The 20,231-nt window shown below is 42.4% G+C and overlaps 1 protein-coding gene across 1 annotated transcript; it reads left to right on the forward strand.

Annotated features, from left to right (window-relative positions):
• Positions 1-1,940: 1,940 nt before the first annotated feature.
• LOC123756635 (uncharacterized) lies at positions 1,941-16,294 on the forward strand. The gene is made up of 5 exons (XM_069331487.1): positions 1,941-1,951; positions 6,715-6,886; positions 14,844-14,919; positions 15,091-15,621; positions 15,831-16,294. Exons 1-5 carry the CDS (start codon positions 1,941-1,943, stop codon positions 15,845-15,847), a joined length of 807 nt encoding a protein of 268 aa, XP_069187588.1. The 3' UTR covers positions 15,848-16,294.
• The last annotated feature ends 3,937 nt before the right edge of the window (positions 16,295-20,231 follow it).

The raw sequence follows: 20,231 nt of genomic DNA on the forward strand, positions 1-20,231 counted from the left end.
ATATCAACCCCCTAGGTCTTTCTCTCTGATTCTTGAAGAAATTCGTCTCCCAAATGATATCTTGTATCTGGCCTTCTGCTTCCTATACCTATTTTCACTACATTACATTTGCTTGTGTTAAACCTCTAACAGCCATTTGTTGGATCATTCCTTCAGTTTGTCCAGGTCATCTTGTAGCCTCAAGCAAGTATGTGTGTGTGTTTTGTAAACTTCCAGCCAACAGCGAAGGGTAAAAGGCGCCAGTCATCCCACCCAGGCAACCTGACATGCCCTTGACTTGGCGGGTGCGTCGTACCTTGTGGGACAGACATTAGGCAAACATCACTGCTGGTCTTGGCGGGGCAGGCGGTGTGAGCTCCGTCTGGGAACAACGCGCTTATGAACATTGATTGGTTTATTTTTTGGACAATCTTTTCTATTGGCCCTCCAGAGCCAGTGACAGCAACCTGGTGCTGTGAGTGTCCTTTTTGTGCCTGAGGGCAGCAGTCAAGGTTTAGGGGGCAGCACTCTAGAGCCTGGGGTCAGACCTATAGGGTCATTCAAATCTCTCAAGAGCCTAGACTTATGAGGATTCTAGAGCCAATGGCAGCTCTCCAGGGCCAGTGGCAAAGAGTGCCCGCGACAGTTGATTAGGACCATGAACAGCCCTACAAGGTCTAAGGCAGCCCTCGAAGGCCATGAAAGCTAAATGTAGTTCTCCCGACCTTCGGGAAGACCCCCTCCCCCCTAAAAGCCATGATCAGCACTCTGATAGTGGGGGCAACACGCTAGGGGCCATGGACGAATGTTTAGGGCCAGAGACCACCCTCTGAGGTGGTCCACCTGTACAGGTAGTCCAGGTGGTCTCTGGCCCTTTATGACATTAGTCGAGTGTCGCAGGTTCCTCTGTAGAGGACACTGAAAGATTGGCTCAGACTCCACAACAGAAAAGTAAAGACGGAGTTCTCGTAGGAGTCGCGCACTGGAGGGAGAAGATATTTTAAATTTTCCTCCACTTGTGACTCCTGTTTCCTCGATGACAGACTCGTGATAGATGGTGGGGAAGTTTACTCTTTAATTGAGTAATATATACCGAAGGTGCACAGGCGGGCCAGAATAATGTACAAGTGAGTCAGTGTTGTGTACAGGTGCGTCAGTGCTGTGTACAGGTGTATCAGTGTTGTGTACAGGTGTGTCAGTGTTGTTTACAGGTGTATCAGTGTTGTCTACAGGTGTGTCAGAGTTGTGTACAGGTGTGCCAGTATGGTGTATGGGTTTATTTAACTATGGTTAAATGGTTATTGGTGTGCAGATGGATCAAAATGGTGCAAAGGGAACCAGTATGGTGTCGAGGTGGGCCAATATGTTGTACAGATGAATCATTATAGTGTATAGTTTGGTCAGTATGTTGTACATTTGGGTTTGGGTATGGTGTATACATAGGTCAGTATGGTGTACAGGTGCGTCAGTTTATTATACAGGTAAAGGTGTGCATGTAGTGTCCAGCTGAATCAGTTATGCGTAAAGGCAGAGCAGTAAAGTGTACAGGTTAGATGGTTAGAGTTGTACAGACGGGTCACATTATTGTTAACAAGTGGATCAATATGGTGTACAGGTAGTATGGTGAATTGATAGGTTGCAGAATAGTGTAAATGTGAGTCAGAACATGGAGTACTTTCGTACCAGTTCTTCAATTCATGCCTTTTTTTTTCCTTTCATCTTATTCTTACCTTTCTTCTCATTTTTACCTTTCATCTCATTCTTAGTTTTCAGCTTATTCTTAATTTTCATCTTATTCTTACCTTTCTTCTTATTCTTACCTTTCATCTTATTCTTAGTTTTCTCCTCATACTTAATTTTCATCTTATTCTTAATATTCATCTTATTCTTAATTTTCATCTTATTCTTAATTTTCATCTTATTCTTAATTTTCATCTTATTCTTCACATTGGTGAGTAAGGATGGCGTACAGGTGAGTTAGTATGGCATACAGGTGAGTTAGTTTGTTTTACAATAAGGTCAGCATGGTGAACAGATAGGTCAGTGCAGATGGGTCAGTATGACGTAAAGTTAGGTCCTTATGGTGTAAAACTGTGTCAGTATGGCATACAGGTGTGTCGAAATGATGGAGTAGGTTGATAAACCTGTTCCGTTGAGTCAGTATAGTGTATTATGATGCAAAGATGTGCAATTTGAACAGTTTTCAGTACGGTGGTTTATTATGATGTGGTGTTGGGCCAATATAGTGTTCAGGTAAGTCAGTATGATGCAGAAATGGGTCAGTACGGCATTAAATTGATCAGCATTGTGTACAGATGGGTCAGTATGATGCACAGGTGGGAAATAATGTACAAGTGGGTCAGAATATTGTGCAAGTGGATCATGGCGTGAAAAGGTGGATATGTATGGTAAAGAGTAAAAGCAGTGCATGGTATGCGTGTGGGTCAAAGAAAACATCAAAAGTGACTTGACTTCACTGGTCATCAATGGTGTGTGTGTGTATATATATTCACCTACTTCACACACGCAGGGTGCAGTCGCACCTCCACAGATCTCCAGTATCATCTATTGATACTGGAAATGGCTCAAAAGGGCCACCACTTATGGGCTATTCATGCCCATGCCACCTTTTGGGTGGCTTAATCTTCATCAATCAATCACCTAGTTGTGCTTGCGGAGGGTTGAGCTCTGCTCTTTCGGCCCGCCTCTCAACTGTCAATCAATCAACTGTTACTGACTACTAACTTTCCCCCCCCCCCCACACACACAGGAAGCAGCCCGTAACAGCTATCTAACTCCCAGGTACCTATTTACTGCTAGGTAATAGGGGCATCAGGGTGAAAGAAACTCTTCCCAACTGTTTCCGCCGGCGCCGGGAATCGAACCCCGAACCACAGAATCTAGCGTGCTGTCCACTTAGCCACCAGCGCCCTACGTGTGTGTGTATTCATCTAGTTGTACTCACCTAGTTGTGCTTGCAGGGTTTGAGCTTCGCCTCTTTGGTTCCGCCTCTCAACAGTTAATCAACAGGTGTACAGGTTCCTGAGCCTATTGGGTTCTATCATATCTACACAAAAAACTGGGTATGGTATTCTAATGGGTTCCATTTATTAACTACACTAACACTAAAAAAATTCTTTCTAATGTCTTTATGGCTAATTTGGACACTCAATTTTCACCTGTGTCCCCTAATGCGTGTCTGTGTCCCTTGTGTTAAATAAACTGTCTTTGTCTATCCTGTCAATTCCCCTAAGAATCTTTTATGTGGTTATCATGCCTCCCTCCCCTGACTCTCCTTTCTTCCAGCGACATGAGGTGCAGTTCACGCAGCCTTTTTTATATAACTCATGCCTCTTCGTTCTGGGACTAGCCTAGTGGCATACCTCTGAACATTTTTCACCTTCGTCTTGGGCTTGACAAGGTATGGTCTCCATGCTGCGGCCGCATACTACAGTATTGGCCTCACGTACGTGGTATACAAGGTTCTGAAGGATTCCCTTACACAGGTTTCTGAAGGCAGTTCTGATGTTAGCCAGCCTCGCATACGCCGCCGACATTACTCTTTTGATGTGGGCTTTAGGAGACAGGTTTGGCTTGATATCAACTCTTAGATTTTTTCTCTCTGTCCGTTTCAGGAAGGTCTTCATCTCCCAATCGGTATCTTGTGTTTGGCCTTCCATTTCCTCAGCCTAGTTTCATCACCTTTCATTTACTTGGGTTGAATTTTAGTAGCCATTTGTTGGATAATTCCTTCAGTTTGTCTAAGTCATCTTGTAGTCTTATACTATCTTGTCTTAATCCTCCTCATAATTTATGCATCATCAGCAAACATTGAGAGGAACGAGTCTATTCATTCTGGGCGATCATTAACATATATCAGAAACAGTTCCAAGGACTGATCCTTGTGGGACTCCACTGGTGACGGTTCGCCACTATAGTGTATGTGTGTGCTCACCTAGTTGTGCTTGCGGGGGTTAACATAAGAACAACTGCAGAAGGCCTATTGGCCCATACGAGGCAGCTCCTATTTATAACCACCCAATCCCACTCATATACATGTCCAACCCTCGCTTGAAACAATCGAGGGATCCCACCTCCACCACGTTATGCGGTAATTGGTTCCACAAATCAACAACCCTGTTACCGAACCAGTATTTACCCAAGACTTTCCTAAATCTAAACTTATCCAATTTATACCCATTGTTTCGTGTTCTGTCTTGTGTTGATACTTTTAATACCCTATTAATATCCCCTTTGTTATATCCATTCATCCACTTGTAAACTTCTATCATGTCACCCCTAACTCGACCCGCCAAACACACACCGAAACTACGACGTTAGTACAACGTTCGAACAAGTTTTAAGACCTAACCAGTTATAACAACCAATATAGTAAGTTATAACAACGTTCTAATACGTCATAAACACGTTAAGCCAAGGTGTAACAACTTTATTACAAGTTGCAACAAGCAGAAAATAGAGACAGTTTCGGTTTGTGTTTCCAGGTCTTCGCCTTTCCAGTGAATGCAATTTAAGCTTTGTTAATCTTTCTTCATATGAAAGATTTCTAATTTGGGGAATTAACTTAGTCATCCTACGCTGGACGCGTTCCAGCGTAGGATGAATTTATATCCATTCTATAGTACGGCGACCAAAACTGAACTGCATAATCTAAATGGGGCCTAACCAGAGCAGGATATAGCTGAAGAACAACACCAGGTGTCTTGTTACTAACGCTTCGATTAATAAATCCCAGTGTCTTATTTGCCTTATTACGAACATTCATGCATTGATCCTTTGTTGAGCTCTGCTCTTTCGGCCCGCCTCTCAACCGTCAATCAATCAACTGTTACTAACCACTAACAATTTTTTTGGCACACACACACACACAGGAAACAGCACGTATCAGCTGTCTAATTCCCAGGTACCAATTTCCTGCTAGTAACAGGAGCATCAGGGCGAAATAAATTATGCCCATCTGTTTCCGCCGCCGCCGCCGGGAATCGAACCCCGGACTACGTATCCAGCGTGCTGTCCACTCTGCCACCAGAGCCTGTTTGTGTTCGCGCGCGCGTATGTGTGTGTTCGTGTTTTTGTGTGCATTATAATCAATAAATTTTGATGTGATTTTTAATGAACTGAGAATATAAAAGAGATTCAAGCTCTGCTTAAGATCGTATTGACTTTAGTTATTAAATTCAATAACCGTACAAAATAAGAAAGAAAATGTTTACCAATATTAAAATAAGTAAACATGAGCCAGCAAGAAATTAACGACTAACCTGGCTGGAAAAGTCTGAGCCTTTGTGAGGTGCGACCGAGGGTCAGCGACCCACACTGAAGGTAGGACGTGAGGTACTCGGACCAGGACCTCCTCAGCAACAGCCGTGCCAATACCTGGAAGTCATGGGAAAATATTTGGGAGATGCAAATGTTGAGAAAGAAAGGGAGTTCTAAGAACACTGAAGGCTGTTCACTCCGAGCACTCTGCACTCGGTATCGGCGTTCACGTCAGATTTTGGTGGTTCATTGGTCAATAGTTTTAATTTGTAAGGGATAAAAAATTATCACAATCAACTGTAACCTGTAAACACGATTGATTGATGATTGATAAAGATTAAGCCGCCACCCAAGAGGTGGCACGGGCATGAATAGCCCGTAAGTGGTACAATTTTTTTTTTCAGTATTCTGAGGTTGCATTTAACCATCAAGCTGTTATCGCGGGGGAGGATACTGCTTCACAGTCTTTATGAGGGTGTCCAGCTGCTGGACACCTTTGTTGACCAGGAGAGTGGCTGTAAACACGCAAAATACATCCATACTTATACTCGCATTTGGGTGAGGTGATATGGTACAAAAGTTTTGGGGGAGGTGATTGACATTTGCACATGATGGGACACGAACCTATGGGCATAAAAACATAAGAATGGAAGTAACTGTAGAAGGCCTATTGGCCCATAGCATCAACACTTCCTCTTGATGCTTCTATATTGGTTCGGAGTCTTGAAGTGGGTAGAATATAGCTGTGCATTAATTTGCTGTTGACAGCCATACGAGGCAGCTCCTATTTATAACCACCCAATCCCACTCATATACATGTCCAACCCACGTTTGAAACAATCGAGGGACCCCACCTCCACCACGTTACACGGTAATTGGTTCCACAAATCAACAACCCTCTTACCGAACCAGTATTTATCCATGTCTTTCCTAAATCTAAACTTATCCAATTTATACCCATTGTTTCCTGTTCTGTCCTGTGTCGATACTTTTAATACCCTATTAATATCCCCTTTGTTATGTCCATTCATCCACTTGTAAACATCTATCATGTCACTCCTAACTCTTCGCCTTTCCAGTGAATGCAATTTAAGCTTTATTAATCTTTCTTCATATGAAACATTTCTAATTTGGGGAATTAACTTTGTCATCCTACGTTGGACACGTTCAAGCGAACTTATATCCATATCCATTTAATAAATCATTAGAGTCAGGCAGAGCACCAGAGTCGTGGAAGATTGCTAATGTGGTACCAATTTTTAAGAAAGGAGATAGATCACTTGCATCAATCTATCGGCCAATTAGCCTAACGTCTATTGTGGGAAAGTTACTTGAATCGATAATTGCAAATACTGCTTGTTTTCATCTTGAAAAACATAAATTAATAAACGAGCCACAACATAGTTTTACAAATGGCCGTTCATGTGTAACAAATTTGCTATCTTTTTATTCCAGCATAGTTGAGGCAGTTAATAGTGGTAAGGTTTGCAATGTTGTGTACCTTGACTTTAGCACAGCTATAAATACAGTGTCACATGAAAGACTGATTAAAAAAATAGAGGCTCATGGTATTGGGGGTGCTATATTAAGATGGATTAGGGCATGGCTATACCAAAGGAAACAGAGAGTTAGTATAAATGGGGTTCAGTCATAGTGGGGAAAATGTTGTAAGTGGAGTGCCTCAAGGCTCTGTATTGGGACCTCTGTTGTTTATAATATATATATATATATATATATATATATATATATATATATATATATATATATACATATATATATATATATATATATATATATATATATATATATATATATATATATATATATATATATATATATATACATAATTTAGATTCAGGTTTGAGTAGCAACATTTGCAAATTTGCCGATGATACAAAAATCGGTAGGGAAATTAACACGGAAGAAGACTCACTATCACTTCAAGTTGATCTAAATAGGGTTTTGAAATGGTCGAAAGATTAGTAGATGCAGTTTAATGCTGATAAATGTAAAGTTTTGAGGCTAGGTAATGATGATAGAGTTACAAGATACGAGCTGGATGGTGTTGAGATTGCGAAAGGGATCTGGGACTTATGATTAGTAAGAATTTAAAACAAAAGGATCAATGCATGAATGTTGGTAATAAGCGAATTACGGACATTGGGATAGGACACTGGGATTTATTAATCGAAGCGTTAGTAACAAGACACCTGGTGTTATTCTTCAGCTATATCTTGCTCTGGTTAGGCCCCATTTAAATTATGTAGTTCAGTTTTGGTCGCCGTACTACAGAATGGATATAAATTCACTTGAACGTGTCCAACGTAGGATGACTAAGTTAATTCCCAAATTAGAAATCTTTCATATGAAGAAAGATTAACAAAGCTTAAATTGCATTCACTGGAAAGGCGAAGAGTTAGGGGTGACTTGATAGAGGTTTACAAGTGGATGAATGAACATAACAAAGGGGATATTAATAAGGCATTAAAAGTATCAACACAAGACAGAACACGAAACAATGGGTATAAATTGGATAAGTTTACATTTAGGAGAGACTTGGGTAAATACTGGTTCGGTAACAGGGTTGTTGATTTGTGGAACCAATTACCGCGTAACGTGGAGGTGGGGTCCCTCGATTGTTTCAAGCGTGGTTTGGACATATATATGAGTGGGATTGGGTGGTTATAAATAAGAGCTGCCTCGTATGGGCCAACAGGCCTTCTGCATTTACCTTTCTTCTTATGTTCTTGATTGTTTCAAACGTGGGTTGGACATGTATATGAGTGGGATTGGGTGGCTATAAATAGGAGCTGCCTCGTATGGGCCAATAGGCCCTCTGCCGTTTCTTATGCTCTTAAAGCGAGTTCACTGACACAGAATGTCAACAAAATAGACATCCTGAATGGGTATGAAGCCAGTAACACACGTATTTAGTCTTGCAGTCATCATTTTGTTAATATAGTCACCAATACCATGGAGGAATCTTTTCTTTCTCCAAACTAGCAATTAAAAACATATTTTTTTACCAAGCCTCTGTTTGCAGGCTCGCCGGGTTGCTGACTACAAAAATCAAAGGAGCAGGTTATCTCCCTGCTGAAAGGTGCACTGCAGTAAGTACACAGCGCATGGTAAACCTAGAGAGTGACCAGGCACTGCCCATGAAGCTCGAGTCAATATTGATTCGCCCATGAAGCATTTGCTCGTGGTAAACTTCTCATCAAGGGTCTCACTCAGGTCTGGTTTAAAAAAACTTTAAATTCTAAATAAATTATTGAAATTTATAAGTAAAGTATAATATATAATTTATTAAATAACTATACTAAATAAATTATATATATATATATATATATATATATATATATATATATATATATATATATATATATATATATATATATATATATATATATATGCGAACAAGCCTGAATGGTCCCCAGGACTATATGCAACTGAAAACTCACACCCCCAGAAGTGACTCGAACCCATACTGCCAGGAGCAACGCAACTGGTATGTACAGGACGCCTTAATCCACTTGACCATCACGACCGGACATAAGGAAGTGATAGCCGAAGCTATTTGAACCACTTCCCCGCCGGCACTCGGATGTTAATCTTGGGCATAGCATTTTATCAAATCACCTCATTCTTTGGAGCACACGTGAGGAACACAAATGCGAACAAGCCTGAATGGTCCCCAGGACTATATGCAACTGAAAACAACTTGCTCCAAAGAATGAAGTGATTTGATAAAATGCTATGCCCAAGATTACCATCCGAGTGCCAGCGGGGAAGTGGTTCAAATAGCTTCGGCTATCACTTCCTTATGTCCGGTCGTGATGGTCAAGTGGATTAAGGCGTCCTGTACATACCAGTTGCGTTGCTCCTGGCAGTATGGGTTCGAGTCACTTCTGGGGTGTGAGTTTTCAATAAATAATATATATAATATATATATATATACCTGTATGTATATATATATATATATATATATATATATATATATATATATATATATATATATATACATAAAACTCACTCCAGAAGTGACTCGAACCCATACTGCCAGGAGCACTATGCAACTGGTGTACAGGGCACCTTATCCACTCGACCATCACGACCGGACAAAAGCTGATGGTAGCAGAGGCTATTTTCCCCATCAGCCCGCAGGCACTCTGATGATAATCTTGGGCATAGTATTTTATCAAATCACCTCATTCCTCGGGGAAAATAGCCTCGGCTACCATCAGCTTTTGTCCGGTCGTGATGATCGAGTGGATAAGGTGCCCTGTACACCAGTTGCATAGTGCTCCTGACAGTATGGGTTCGAGTCACTTCTGGGGTGTGAGTTTTCAGTTGCATGTATGCCTGGGGACCATTCAGGCCTGTTCGCATTTGTGTTTCTCACGTGTGCCCCAAAGAATAATGAAAGAAATAATCCGTAAAGGAGCAAAAAGCATTACTCCTAACCAAAACATAGACCTGATCATATTCTACAAAACTAAGAAGACTTCCGAACTCCTTATTAAAAACAGCCCGAAGCCGACGGAGAACCCTCTACAGCAGTCAAGCGTTGTATACATGTACATTTACCCCCACGAAGGATGTAACCTTCAATGTAAGTACATAGGTATGACGTCGACCAAGCTGACGAGGCGTTTGACATGTCATCTTCAATCCGGTGCCCCAGGAATCACATGAGACAAGCCCATGACATCACCCTAACAAGAGAAATGTTGAACAAAAATACCTGTATAATAGACAAAACCCAAAATGCAAGATTACAAATTCTTGAAGCAGTTCACATAAGAATAGAACCTACCATGAACATCCAAATCACCGAACTATTTACTCTACCGACCATGAGAGTAAGGACAAGACCAGAACATAACGATGCCAACTCAGAAGACACTGTTCTACATAACAGGCCAATTACACCTGATTAATCTTTGTATGTAGTGGGATTTGGTGGTTATATATAGGAGCTGCCTCGTATGGGCCAATAGTCCTCTGCAGTTACCTTTATTCATATGTTATGTGCTTCGTCCCCCATTTATCTCCTATGTATCCCCCTTGTTTTTACCTTTATTGTACTTGTCTTATCACCTGACTCCGTACGGGTATAAATCAACGAGTTCTGTAATTTCTTTTCACTTGAGAATGAACCATGGAGGTTCGAAACGTTGTGCAAATTGTATAAATAAGTGTAAAACTTTCTATAGTAATTCACTCTTTTTTTCACCTTGAAATAACGAAAATGAGTTTTGGAGAACTCCTCTTTCAGCTAAGCCCTGATGCTAGGAAAATAGTTAGAGGGATAGAAGCCCTAAATCAGAAGATAGTAAATACTGAATATGCAACACAGTGAACCGCAACACAGAATTCCGCTCAAATGCCTCCTTCAGCTCCTGCAGATGTCTGACATCAGGTACATGTGTAAAAATGTCGTCAACATACCTGCAGTATATGGCCGGTTTCAAATTCATGTCGACTAACACCTTTTGTTCGATGGTACCCATGTAGAAGTTCGCAAACAGGACACCTAGGGGAGAACCCATGGCGACCCCATCTACTTGCTCATACATGTGCCCATCCGGGCTCAAGAAGGGTGCCTCTTTAGTACAAGCTTGGAGTAGTTTCCTTAGAATGTTTATATTAGCATATTTCTGCAGGAGCTGAAGGAGGCATTTGAGCGGAATTCTGAGTTGCGTTTCACTTACGAGATGGAGAAGGATGGGAAGCTGCCCTTTCTAGATGTAACAGTCATGGAAAGGAGCGGAGGTTTCCATGCTGCAGTCTACACTAAGGAAACAAACATAGGAATGTGCCTAAATGCCAACAGTGACTGCCCAGACAGGTACAAGAGGAGTGTTGTTAACGCTTATGTCGACCGTGCCCTCAGCCACAGCTCAGGATGGAAGCAAGTCGATGAAGAACTCTGTAGGGTAAGGCAGGTCCTAGTCAACAACGGCTTCTCCAATGGTTTCGTTGAAGACATCATAAGAAGGAAAGTGAAACGCCATGCAACCTCTGAAGAGACAACTAACACAACACCTATACCTCCTATTAGACTATTTTACAGGAACCTCTTTTCCACAGCTCATAAAACGGAGGAAAGAGGCCTGAAAGATATTGTTAATAGAAACGTTATCCCTACAGACAAAAATCAGAAGATACAACTGACGATTTACTATAAAACCAAAAAAACGGCCAGCCTACCCATGAGAAACTCTCCAGACACAAAGCAGAACGCTTTAAAAGAGACCAACGTCGTCTATGCCTTCAAATGCCCTCTTGGGGACTGTAAGCCTAAAAAAACTCAGTATATAGGCAAAACAACATCTCTTTCCAGGCGATTAACGATGCATAAGCAACAGGGCTCCATTAAGGAACATATAATCTCTTCCCACAACCAAACCATCACCAGAGAAATCTTAGCAAACAACACAGAAATCATCGATAGATACAGCGATAGCAGGCGGCTTGACATCTGCGAGGCACTACACATCAAGAAGTCAACACCAGCAATCAACAGCCAATTAATGCACAACTATATTCTACCCACTTCAAGACTCCGCTCCAATATAGAAGCATCAAGAAATATGGGCCAATAGGCTCTCTGCAATTACTTCCATTCTTACCTTCAATACCCATTGATTCGTGTTCTATCCTGTGTTGAAAGTTTTGTTCACCTCATCCAAAACTGTTGTAAACATATGTTGTTATATATGACCGAAAAAGTAAGATTAATAATTCTAACACGAATTTTCTCAATATTTCTTATGTTTCCTTTTACTGTCGACGGTAATTGAAAAATCAATTCTCCAAAATTCATTTTTATTTCTAGTCTGACGCGACACTTGAACGTGTTTCGTAATAACTTATTACATTTTCAAAGACTTTAGTTTACACACACATGACCGAGAAGGTGAGATTAATAATTCATCTGGATGGTGATTACTGGTGTCAGCTCCCGAATGAACACGGTCTCAAGTATACGCAGCCTCCTACGATCGTCGGTGCCTGTGATTACTGTCATATCTTTCACTATGTCTTGGCGATTCAGGATGGTTATGTGGTGTTTAGAATGATATTGCTTAACACCTACGATTTGCAAATGAAGTGTAAGACGTATACTCACTGTATTCGTGATATGTCCAATGTAGCATATGTTTCGGAGCGCACAGTCGCCAAAACTGCATTTGTATTGATACACTACATTAGCAAACTTCAGTTTGTCGGAGGAGCCAGAGATGTTATTTCTCATAATGAGGAAAGATATACGAGGGGTTGTTATAAAAATGACAGGACGAATCCTTGCGTTTTCACTGCAAGGTTTAAAATTCCTGTCATTTATATCTCGAATTACCTTTTCATCCTTCTTGTATGCCTGTAAATGTATTTTTATAATACACTTTAATACTCTTTTGTAATGCACTATGAACTTATCCTCTGCTTTCACAAGTTCACCCAGTGATCTTGCATTTTTCATGGAGCGAGTTGCCGTCCTTGCTGTACAGCCAGCGCATATATAAGCGGCAGCACAGGCCAGGACTTCAGTAGTCTGAGGGAGGTACAAGCTCTCTCAATCCTGCAGCCATGGTAAGTCTCCACTGTAAACAGGTCCCATTGACAGACGATATTGTTATCGAGTCTACTGTAAAGTCACCACTGTCACCAGGTCCAATGAAAAGTAATACTTGTTATCACGTTCAGTGGATTTTTGCTCTTGTTGGCAGATTCCATTAAAATAAAATATTGTTAGCAGGTCAAATGTAAAGTAAAAAAAAATTTAAATCGCTAGATAGGTAGGAAAGCCCCACGGTAAGTTAAACCTGTTGCTAGAACCAATGATTGATCTACAAGGGCGACATGCTCCCCATGATAGGTCTACAATGGTGACAGGCACTCAATGATTGGTCAATAATGGTGGCAGGCACCCCATGATAAGGCTACAATAATGGCAGGCTCGTGGTATGTATACTCCGGTGGTAGGCCACCCATGAGAGGTCTACAACGGTGGCAGACTCCCCAAGATAATTCTACAATGGTGGCAGGCACCACGTGATAGATCTACAATGGAGGTAGGCACCCGGTAATAGGTCTGCAATGGAGGCAGGCAGCCCTTGATAGGTCTACAATGATGGCAGGCTCCCCATGATAGGTGTACAACGGTGGCAGGCTCTCGACGAAAGGTTTACAACAGTGGTAGGCTCCCTAAGATAGGTCTACAATGGTGGCAGACTCCCAATGAAGAGTCTGAAACGTTGGCAGGCTCCCGTGATATGTCTACAAAAGTGACAGGCTTCCCAAGATAGGTCTACAATGATGGCAGGCTCCTATGATAGGTCTACAATGGTGGCACACTCCTACGATAGGTCGCCCAACCATTTCGGCTGGACGGTAGAGCGACGGTCTCGCATCATGCCGGTTAGCGTTCAATCCTCCCCTCCCTTTTTCAAGTGGTTGGGCACCATTCCTTCCCTATTTCCCATCTAAATCCTTATTCTTATGCCTTCTAAGTGCTGTATAGTTGAAATATTCTTGGCGCTTTCTCCTGATAGTTTTCTTCCCCCCCGACCATGATAGTTTTACAACGATGGCATTTTAACCATGATAGGTCTACAATGTTGGCAAGCTCCCATGATAGGTCTGTAATGATATCAGGCTCCCATAACCGGTCGACAATGATGGCAATTTTCCTATGATAGGTCTACAATGATGGCAATTTTCCTATGATAGGTCTACAATGGTGGCAGTCTCTCGTAATGGGTTTATAGTGATGACAGGATACTCATTAGAATCAAGGTGGAGTTAAGAGAATACTTAAAAACCGCGAAGTATTTCTTACAAGATTTGTTTCAGTGATATCTAGTCCACTTCACATATTGTTAATACCGGAAGCTGAATTTTCTGTTCGTCCTTTTTATGTGTAAATAATGTGATGTATTCACACGATATGTTGTTTAATCTAGCTTGTTCACAAGGTATTGACTATGTATTCTATAGTCACTGTGAGAAATATAATGTCCTTTTACTCAAAAATATGTTGTATAATGTTATCTATTCAGAGCTTAGATTAAGATCTAAGATATTCGATTATTATCCTAAATCTGTGTGTTAATCAACACTACTTATTTTAAATCAATATTATATACCATCAGAAGAAATCATTAACACCATCTAACATGATGACCAAATCCCACACAGGAAGATGAAATGATGACGACATTTCGGTCCGTTCTTGATCATTATCAGGCCGATTGCGATAATGGTCCAGGACGGACCGAAACATCGTCATCTACATCTACCTACATCTACCTGGTGTAGGGTTTGGTCATCATATCTCCAGCCACGTTATTGTGACCCTTCGTCTGCACCATCTTACATGTTGTTTTCTACTGAAACTATTTATGTAATCTTTCCTGTTGATGTGAAAAGTAACCTTAAACCAATTTACATTTGCTGTTCTCCTTAGAACCTTTAGTTTTTATCCACCCGTTGTTTGCAACAGTAACCTTCAACCATTTCCTTTTGCTGGTCTCCACAGAAACCTTTAACCACTTCTTTTTTTTGGTTGTTCTCAACAGAAGCCGCTAACTGTCACCCTCCTGGCGTGCGCTGTGCTCCTGGTCTCGGGGAGAGGAAGCCTTCTACCTAGTGGAGGTGAGGAGGACAATGAATGCAGTGAAATATGCACCTAATGAAACAGGAGCCATAAGGGTGTAAATTGCCAAAATGTGACGCTTTGTCCATATCATCAGATCAGTTGCTTTGATAGCGACATATCAATATTTATCATTTGTAGTTAATGCTGTTTTTATTACCTCTTTGCAGGTGGAGGGGGTGGATTTGGTATTGGAGGAGGAGGTGGTGGTGGTTCAGGGGGAGGTGGAGGATTTGGAGGCGGTGGTGGAATAGGTGGCGGTGGAGGTAGGCCGGGAACTGGTGGAGGCGGTGGAGCTGGTGGTGGATTTGGCGGTGGAAGTGGCTCCGGAGGCCATTCAGGAAGCGGTGGACACCAAGGTGGTGGATCTGGAGGTGGATTTGGCGGTGGAAGTGGCTCCGGAGGCCACCCAGGAAGCGGTGGACACCAAGGTGGTGGATCTGGAAGTGGATTTGGCGGTGGAAGTGGCTCCGGAGGCCACCCAGGAAGCGGTGGACACCAAGGTGGTGGATCTGGAGGTGGATTTGGCGGTGGAAGTGGCTCCGGAGGCCACTCAGGAAGCGGTGGACACCAAGGTGGTGGATCTGGAGGTGGATTTGGCGGTGGAAGTGGCTCCGGAGGCCACTCAGGAAGCGGTGGACACCAAGGTGGTGGATCTGGAGGTGGATTTGGCGGTGGATTCGGCAGTGGCAGCCTTGGAAGTAAGTTGACAGTACCTGCTGTTTACACATCTATTGGTCGAAATATCATTTTGTGCAAATACATCAGATTATACTCGTATATGAGTTGAGTTTCATTTCATATTATCAGCATGTGCTGTCAAAAATTATCTTTAATTGTAGCGCTTTTCAGAGATAATGTCGTTATGTCACAAATTCTCGTATACTATACATTTTTATTTACATTCCAGGTACTCGTGGCAAATAAGCACCAAAATCCCCGACAAATAAAGAGACAATGCCTATATATGTTGCCTGCTTAAGCCCCTGTGGCTGTGGAGGAAATGGTCAACAAGAGACAACAGTTGTCTCTTGTTGATATATAGGCAGAATTACACCTAACGTCAGTTTGTGACATTATGATGACTCCAGCATCACAGATGACGCCAGCATCACAGGTGACGCCAACATCACAAGTGACCCCGCATCACAGATGACGCCAACTTCACAGCTAAAGCCACCATCAGAGTAAAAAAAAACCTTGAACTACACCTGCTGTAACAAGAAAATTAAGACGTCTGCATCACAATAAAAGGAACGTCCACCTGTACCGCAGTAATACAATTTTATGAAATTTAATATATATTTAAACAACAATATATTCTCTATCAGTTTTAACTTTTCTCGAATCATAAACAGTAAACACAGCATATTACTTCTGTTTATTATTAATCTTAGAACTATACGGCAGATTCTCAGGAATGCTGTGAATCGCCCGTATGTAAGGGAACAGGAAACCTGTTCTTTGAAGGGAAAAATGGGATCCTAAGTTATGAGGTTGAATTGGGGACCTGCTAAACGAGAGAGAGAACTTCTAACCTGCCTTAATGAAGGGGAATGTCGAAGTGCTATATGAAGGTGACTGGTAGATTGCATTGTGATTAGCACAGTAACTTTACTAATGAAAGGGATCTGTAACCAGCCACATGAAAAGAATAATCTGCCTAATTGATAGAAGATAGAACATGCTTTTTAGTTACTAATCAAAACCAGCTGCAAGGAAATAGATTGGGATTTACGAAGGATACAGGTAAAATGAATTGATAAGCGGTTCATTTGACAAAAACATGAGAAGGGAACCTGTCTTAATAAGGGATCTGGTATCCTGTCTTAATAAGGGATCTGGTATCCTGTCTTAATAAGGGATCTGGTATCCTGTCTTAATAAGGGATCTGGTATCCTGTCTTTTGAAGTGAAATTTTGAACAGGTAATGACTGGGACCCGCCCTATGAAGGGACTGGAAAACCTGGGTTATAAACAGAAGTGGTATTTTAAATTTACCCTTTAAATTGCCTTATGAAAGGGGCTGAAAAACTGAATTTTAATGGGGGCAAGGAACCTGCATTTTACAAGGGGTTAAGAACTTGCCTTTTGAAAAGAATGAATGGTAGTTCTTACCTGCCTTATGAAGGGGACTGGTAACCTGCCTTATGAAGGGGACTGGTAACCTGCCTTATGAATGGGACTGGTAACCTGCCTTATGAAGGGGACTGGTAACCTGCCTTATGAAGGGGACTGGTAACCTGCCTTATGAAGGGGACTGGTAACCTGCCTTATGAAGGGGACTGGTAACCTGCCTCAGGCCTGAAAGCTGCAGTATTAAAATCTATGACAACTTTTGTAATAATAGGTATTTGTTTGGTCATCACAGTAACTGGACCAGGCAATGTGATGTAGTCATTGCATGAACTCGTCTTGGCTATAAGCACATTTGGCAGGTTAGTGAGGCTGAACCACTACCAGAATATTCAGAATGTTAACTCTGTGACAAATCTTTAATGCATTCACTAGAACACTATATTGTTGAATGTGAAACCGTAAAAGATTTTAGACCTCTTGGGGCCAGATTCACGAAAGCACTTACGCAAACACTTACGAACCTGTACATCTTTTGTCAATCTTTGGCGGCTTTGTTTCCAATTATTAAACAGTTAATGAGCTCCGAAGCACCAGGAGGCTGTTTATAACAATAACAACAGTTGAATGGGAAGTTTTCATGCTTGTAAACGGATTAATAAATGTAACCAAAGCCGTCAAAGATTGAGGAAAGGTGTACACGTTCGTAAGTGCTTGCGTAAGTGCTTTCGTGAATCTAGCCCCTGGCCTCTTGTACCACCAACTATGTAACTATTTAATTGAATCTGGTGTACTGGACGACATCCTAACAATTTATCCAAAATTTGCTTATCCATTTTAAAGAATGAAGAATAATTTTATTTATATTATTTTTAAGCTGCATCACTTACGAACCCATCCTTGCTCTTGTGTGGCAGTGCACAAAAGAAAGTTGTATTTACATATTCGTACATTAAAACATTGTTTGTAACCATGATATATGTGTGCTTCAGCCTACAGTTTAGACCTATTGCCTTGTGTATGATCCTCTGTCCTGTGTGACAGTGAATAGAGTGACATTACCCTCACTCTAATAAAACCTAATTTAATTCTTCAGATTAGGCAAAATTGTAAATAAATTTTGTCAATAACGATGTTAATAATAATAATAATACACAAACTAAATTTCTTTACAAATCAATAGTTACCAAGGAAATGTCAAATTTTCATCACGATTTGAATGTCGTTGCTGATCACAATTTTCGTAAGGTTAAAAATTTACATTTATATAATATAAGTCACATATATATACCTCATGTTAATCCTCAAACGTCATATGACGTAAGCCATCGTGTAAGGGCTAAGAGGGTCTGAGAGGAAGACAGAACCACCCCTCGTTTTATAATGAGTTTGCCAAACGGGTTTAGGAAATCTTTAAATATCTTGACAATTTAATACCATTAACCCCTAGAAGAACATTCATCCCTATAAAAGCGGAACACATAAAGGAAAAGACCAGAACGAATGGTCATGTAATGGAAAGAGTAAGGACAAAGGGGCATTGAAGGATAAGGGTCAGGATGGGACACACAAGGGCAACAGTCAGAGCGAGGACACACACACAAGGGCAACAGTCAGAGCGAGGACACACACACAAGGGCAACAGTCAGAGCGAGGACACACACACAAGGGCAACAGTCAGAGCGAGGACACACACACAAGGGCAACAGTCAGAGCGAGGACACACACACAAGGGCAACAGTCAGAGCGAGGACACACACACAAGGGTAACAGTCAGACCGAGGACACACACACAAGGGTAACAGTCAGAGTGAGGACACACACACAAGGGTAACAGTCAGAGCCAGGACACACACACAAGGGTAACAGTCAGAGCGAGGACACACACACAAGGGCAACAGTCAGAGCGAGGACACACACACAAGGGTAACAGTCAGACCGAGGACACACACACAAGGGCAACAGTCAGAGCCAGGACACACACACACACGGGCAACAGTCAGAGAGAGGACACACACACACAAGGGTAACAGTCAGAGCGAGGACACACACACAAGGGCAACAGTCAGAGCGAGGACACACACACAAGGGCAACAGTCAGAGCGAGGACACACACACAAGGGCAACAGTCAGAGCGAGGACACACACACAAGGGCAACAGTCAGAGCCAGGACACACACATGGGCAACAGTCAGAGCGAGGACACACACACAAGAGCAACAGTCAGAGCGAGGACACACACACACAAAGGCAACAGTCAGAGCGAGGACACACACACAAAGGCAACAGTCAGAGCGAGGACACACACACAAAGGCAACAGTCAGAGCGAGGACACACACACAAGAGCAACAGTCAGAGCGAGGACACACACACAAGGGTAACAGTTAGAGCCAGGACACACACACAAGGGTAACAGTCAGAGCCAGGACACACACACAAGGGCAACAGTCAGAGCCAGGACACACACACACAAGAGCAACAGTCAGAGCGAGGACACACACACAAGGGCAACAGTCAGAGCCAGGACACACACAAGGGTAACAGTCAGAGCCAGGACACACACACAAGGGCAACAGTCAGAGCCAGGACACACACAAGGGTAACAGTCAGAGCCAGGACACACACACAAGAGCAACAGTCAGAGCCAGGACACACACACAAGGGCAACAGTCAGAGCCAGGACACACACAAGGGCAACAGTCAGAGAGAGGACACACACACAAGGGCAACAGTCAGAGCGAGGACACACACACAAGGGTAACAGTCAGAGCCAGGACACACACACAAGGGTAACAGTCAGAGCGAGGACACACACACACAAGGGCAACAGTCAGAGCGAGGACACACACACAAGAGCAACAGTCAGAGCGAGGACACACACACACAAGGGCAACAGTCAGAGAGAGGACACACACACAAGGGCAACAGTCAGAGCGAGGACACACACACAAGGGTAACAGTCAGAGCCAGGACACACACACAAGGGTAACAGTCAGAGCCAGGACACACACACAAGGGTAACAGTCAGAGCCAGGACACACACACACAAGGGCAACAGTCAGAGCCAGGACACACACACACAAGGGCAACAGTCAGAGCGAGGACACACACACAAGGGTAACAGTCAGAGCCAGGACACACACACAAGGGCAACAGTCAGAGCGAGGACACACACACAAGGGCAACAGTCAGAGCGAGGACACACACACAAGAGCAACAGTCAGAGCCAGGACA

This window comes from Procambarus clarkii, chromosome 26 (assembly GCF_040958095.1).
Source record: "Procambarus clarkii isolate CNS0578487 chromosome 26, FALCON_Pclarkii_2.0, whole genome shotgun sequence".
Lineage (NCBI taxonomy): Eukaryota > Metazoa > Arthropoda > Malacostraca > Decapoda > Cambaridae > Procambarus > Procambarus clarkii.

Coding starts and splice junctions, on each gene's coding strand:
- LOC123756635 (XM_069331487.1), top strand. Junction 6,887..14,843: donor TATACCAAAGGAAACAGAGA/GTTAGTATAAAT, acceptor TGTTCTCAACAG/AAGCCGCTAACTGTCACCCT. Junction 14,920..15,090: donor AAGCCTTCTACCTAGTGGAG/GTGAGGAGGACA, acceptor ACCTCTTTGCAG/GTGGAGGGGGTGGATTTGGT.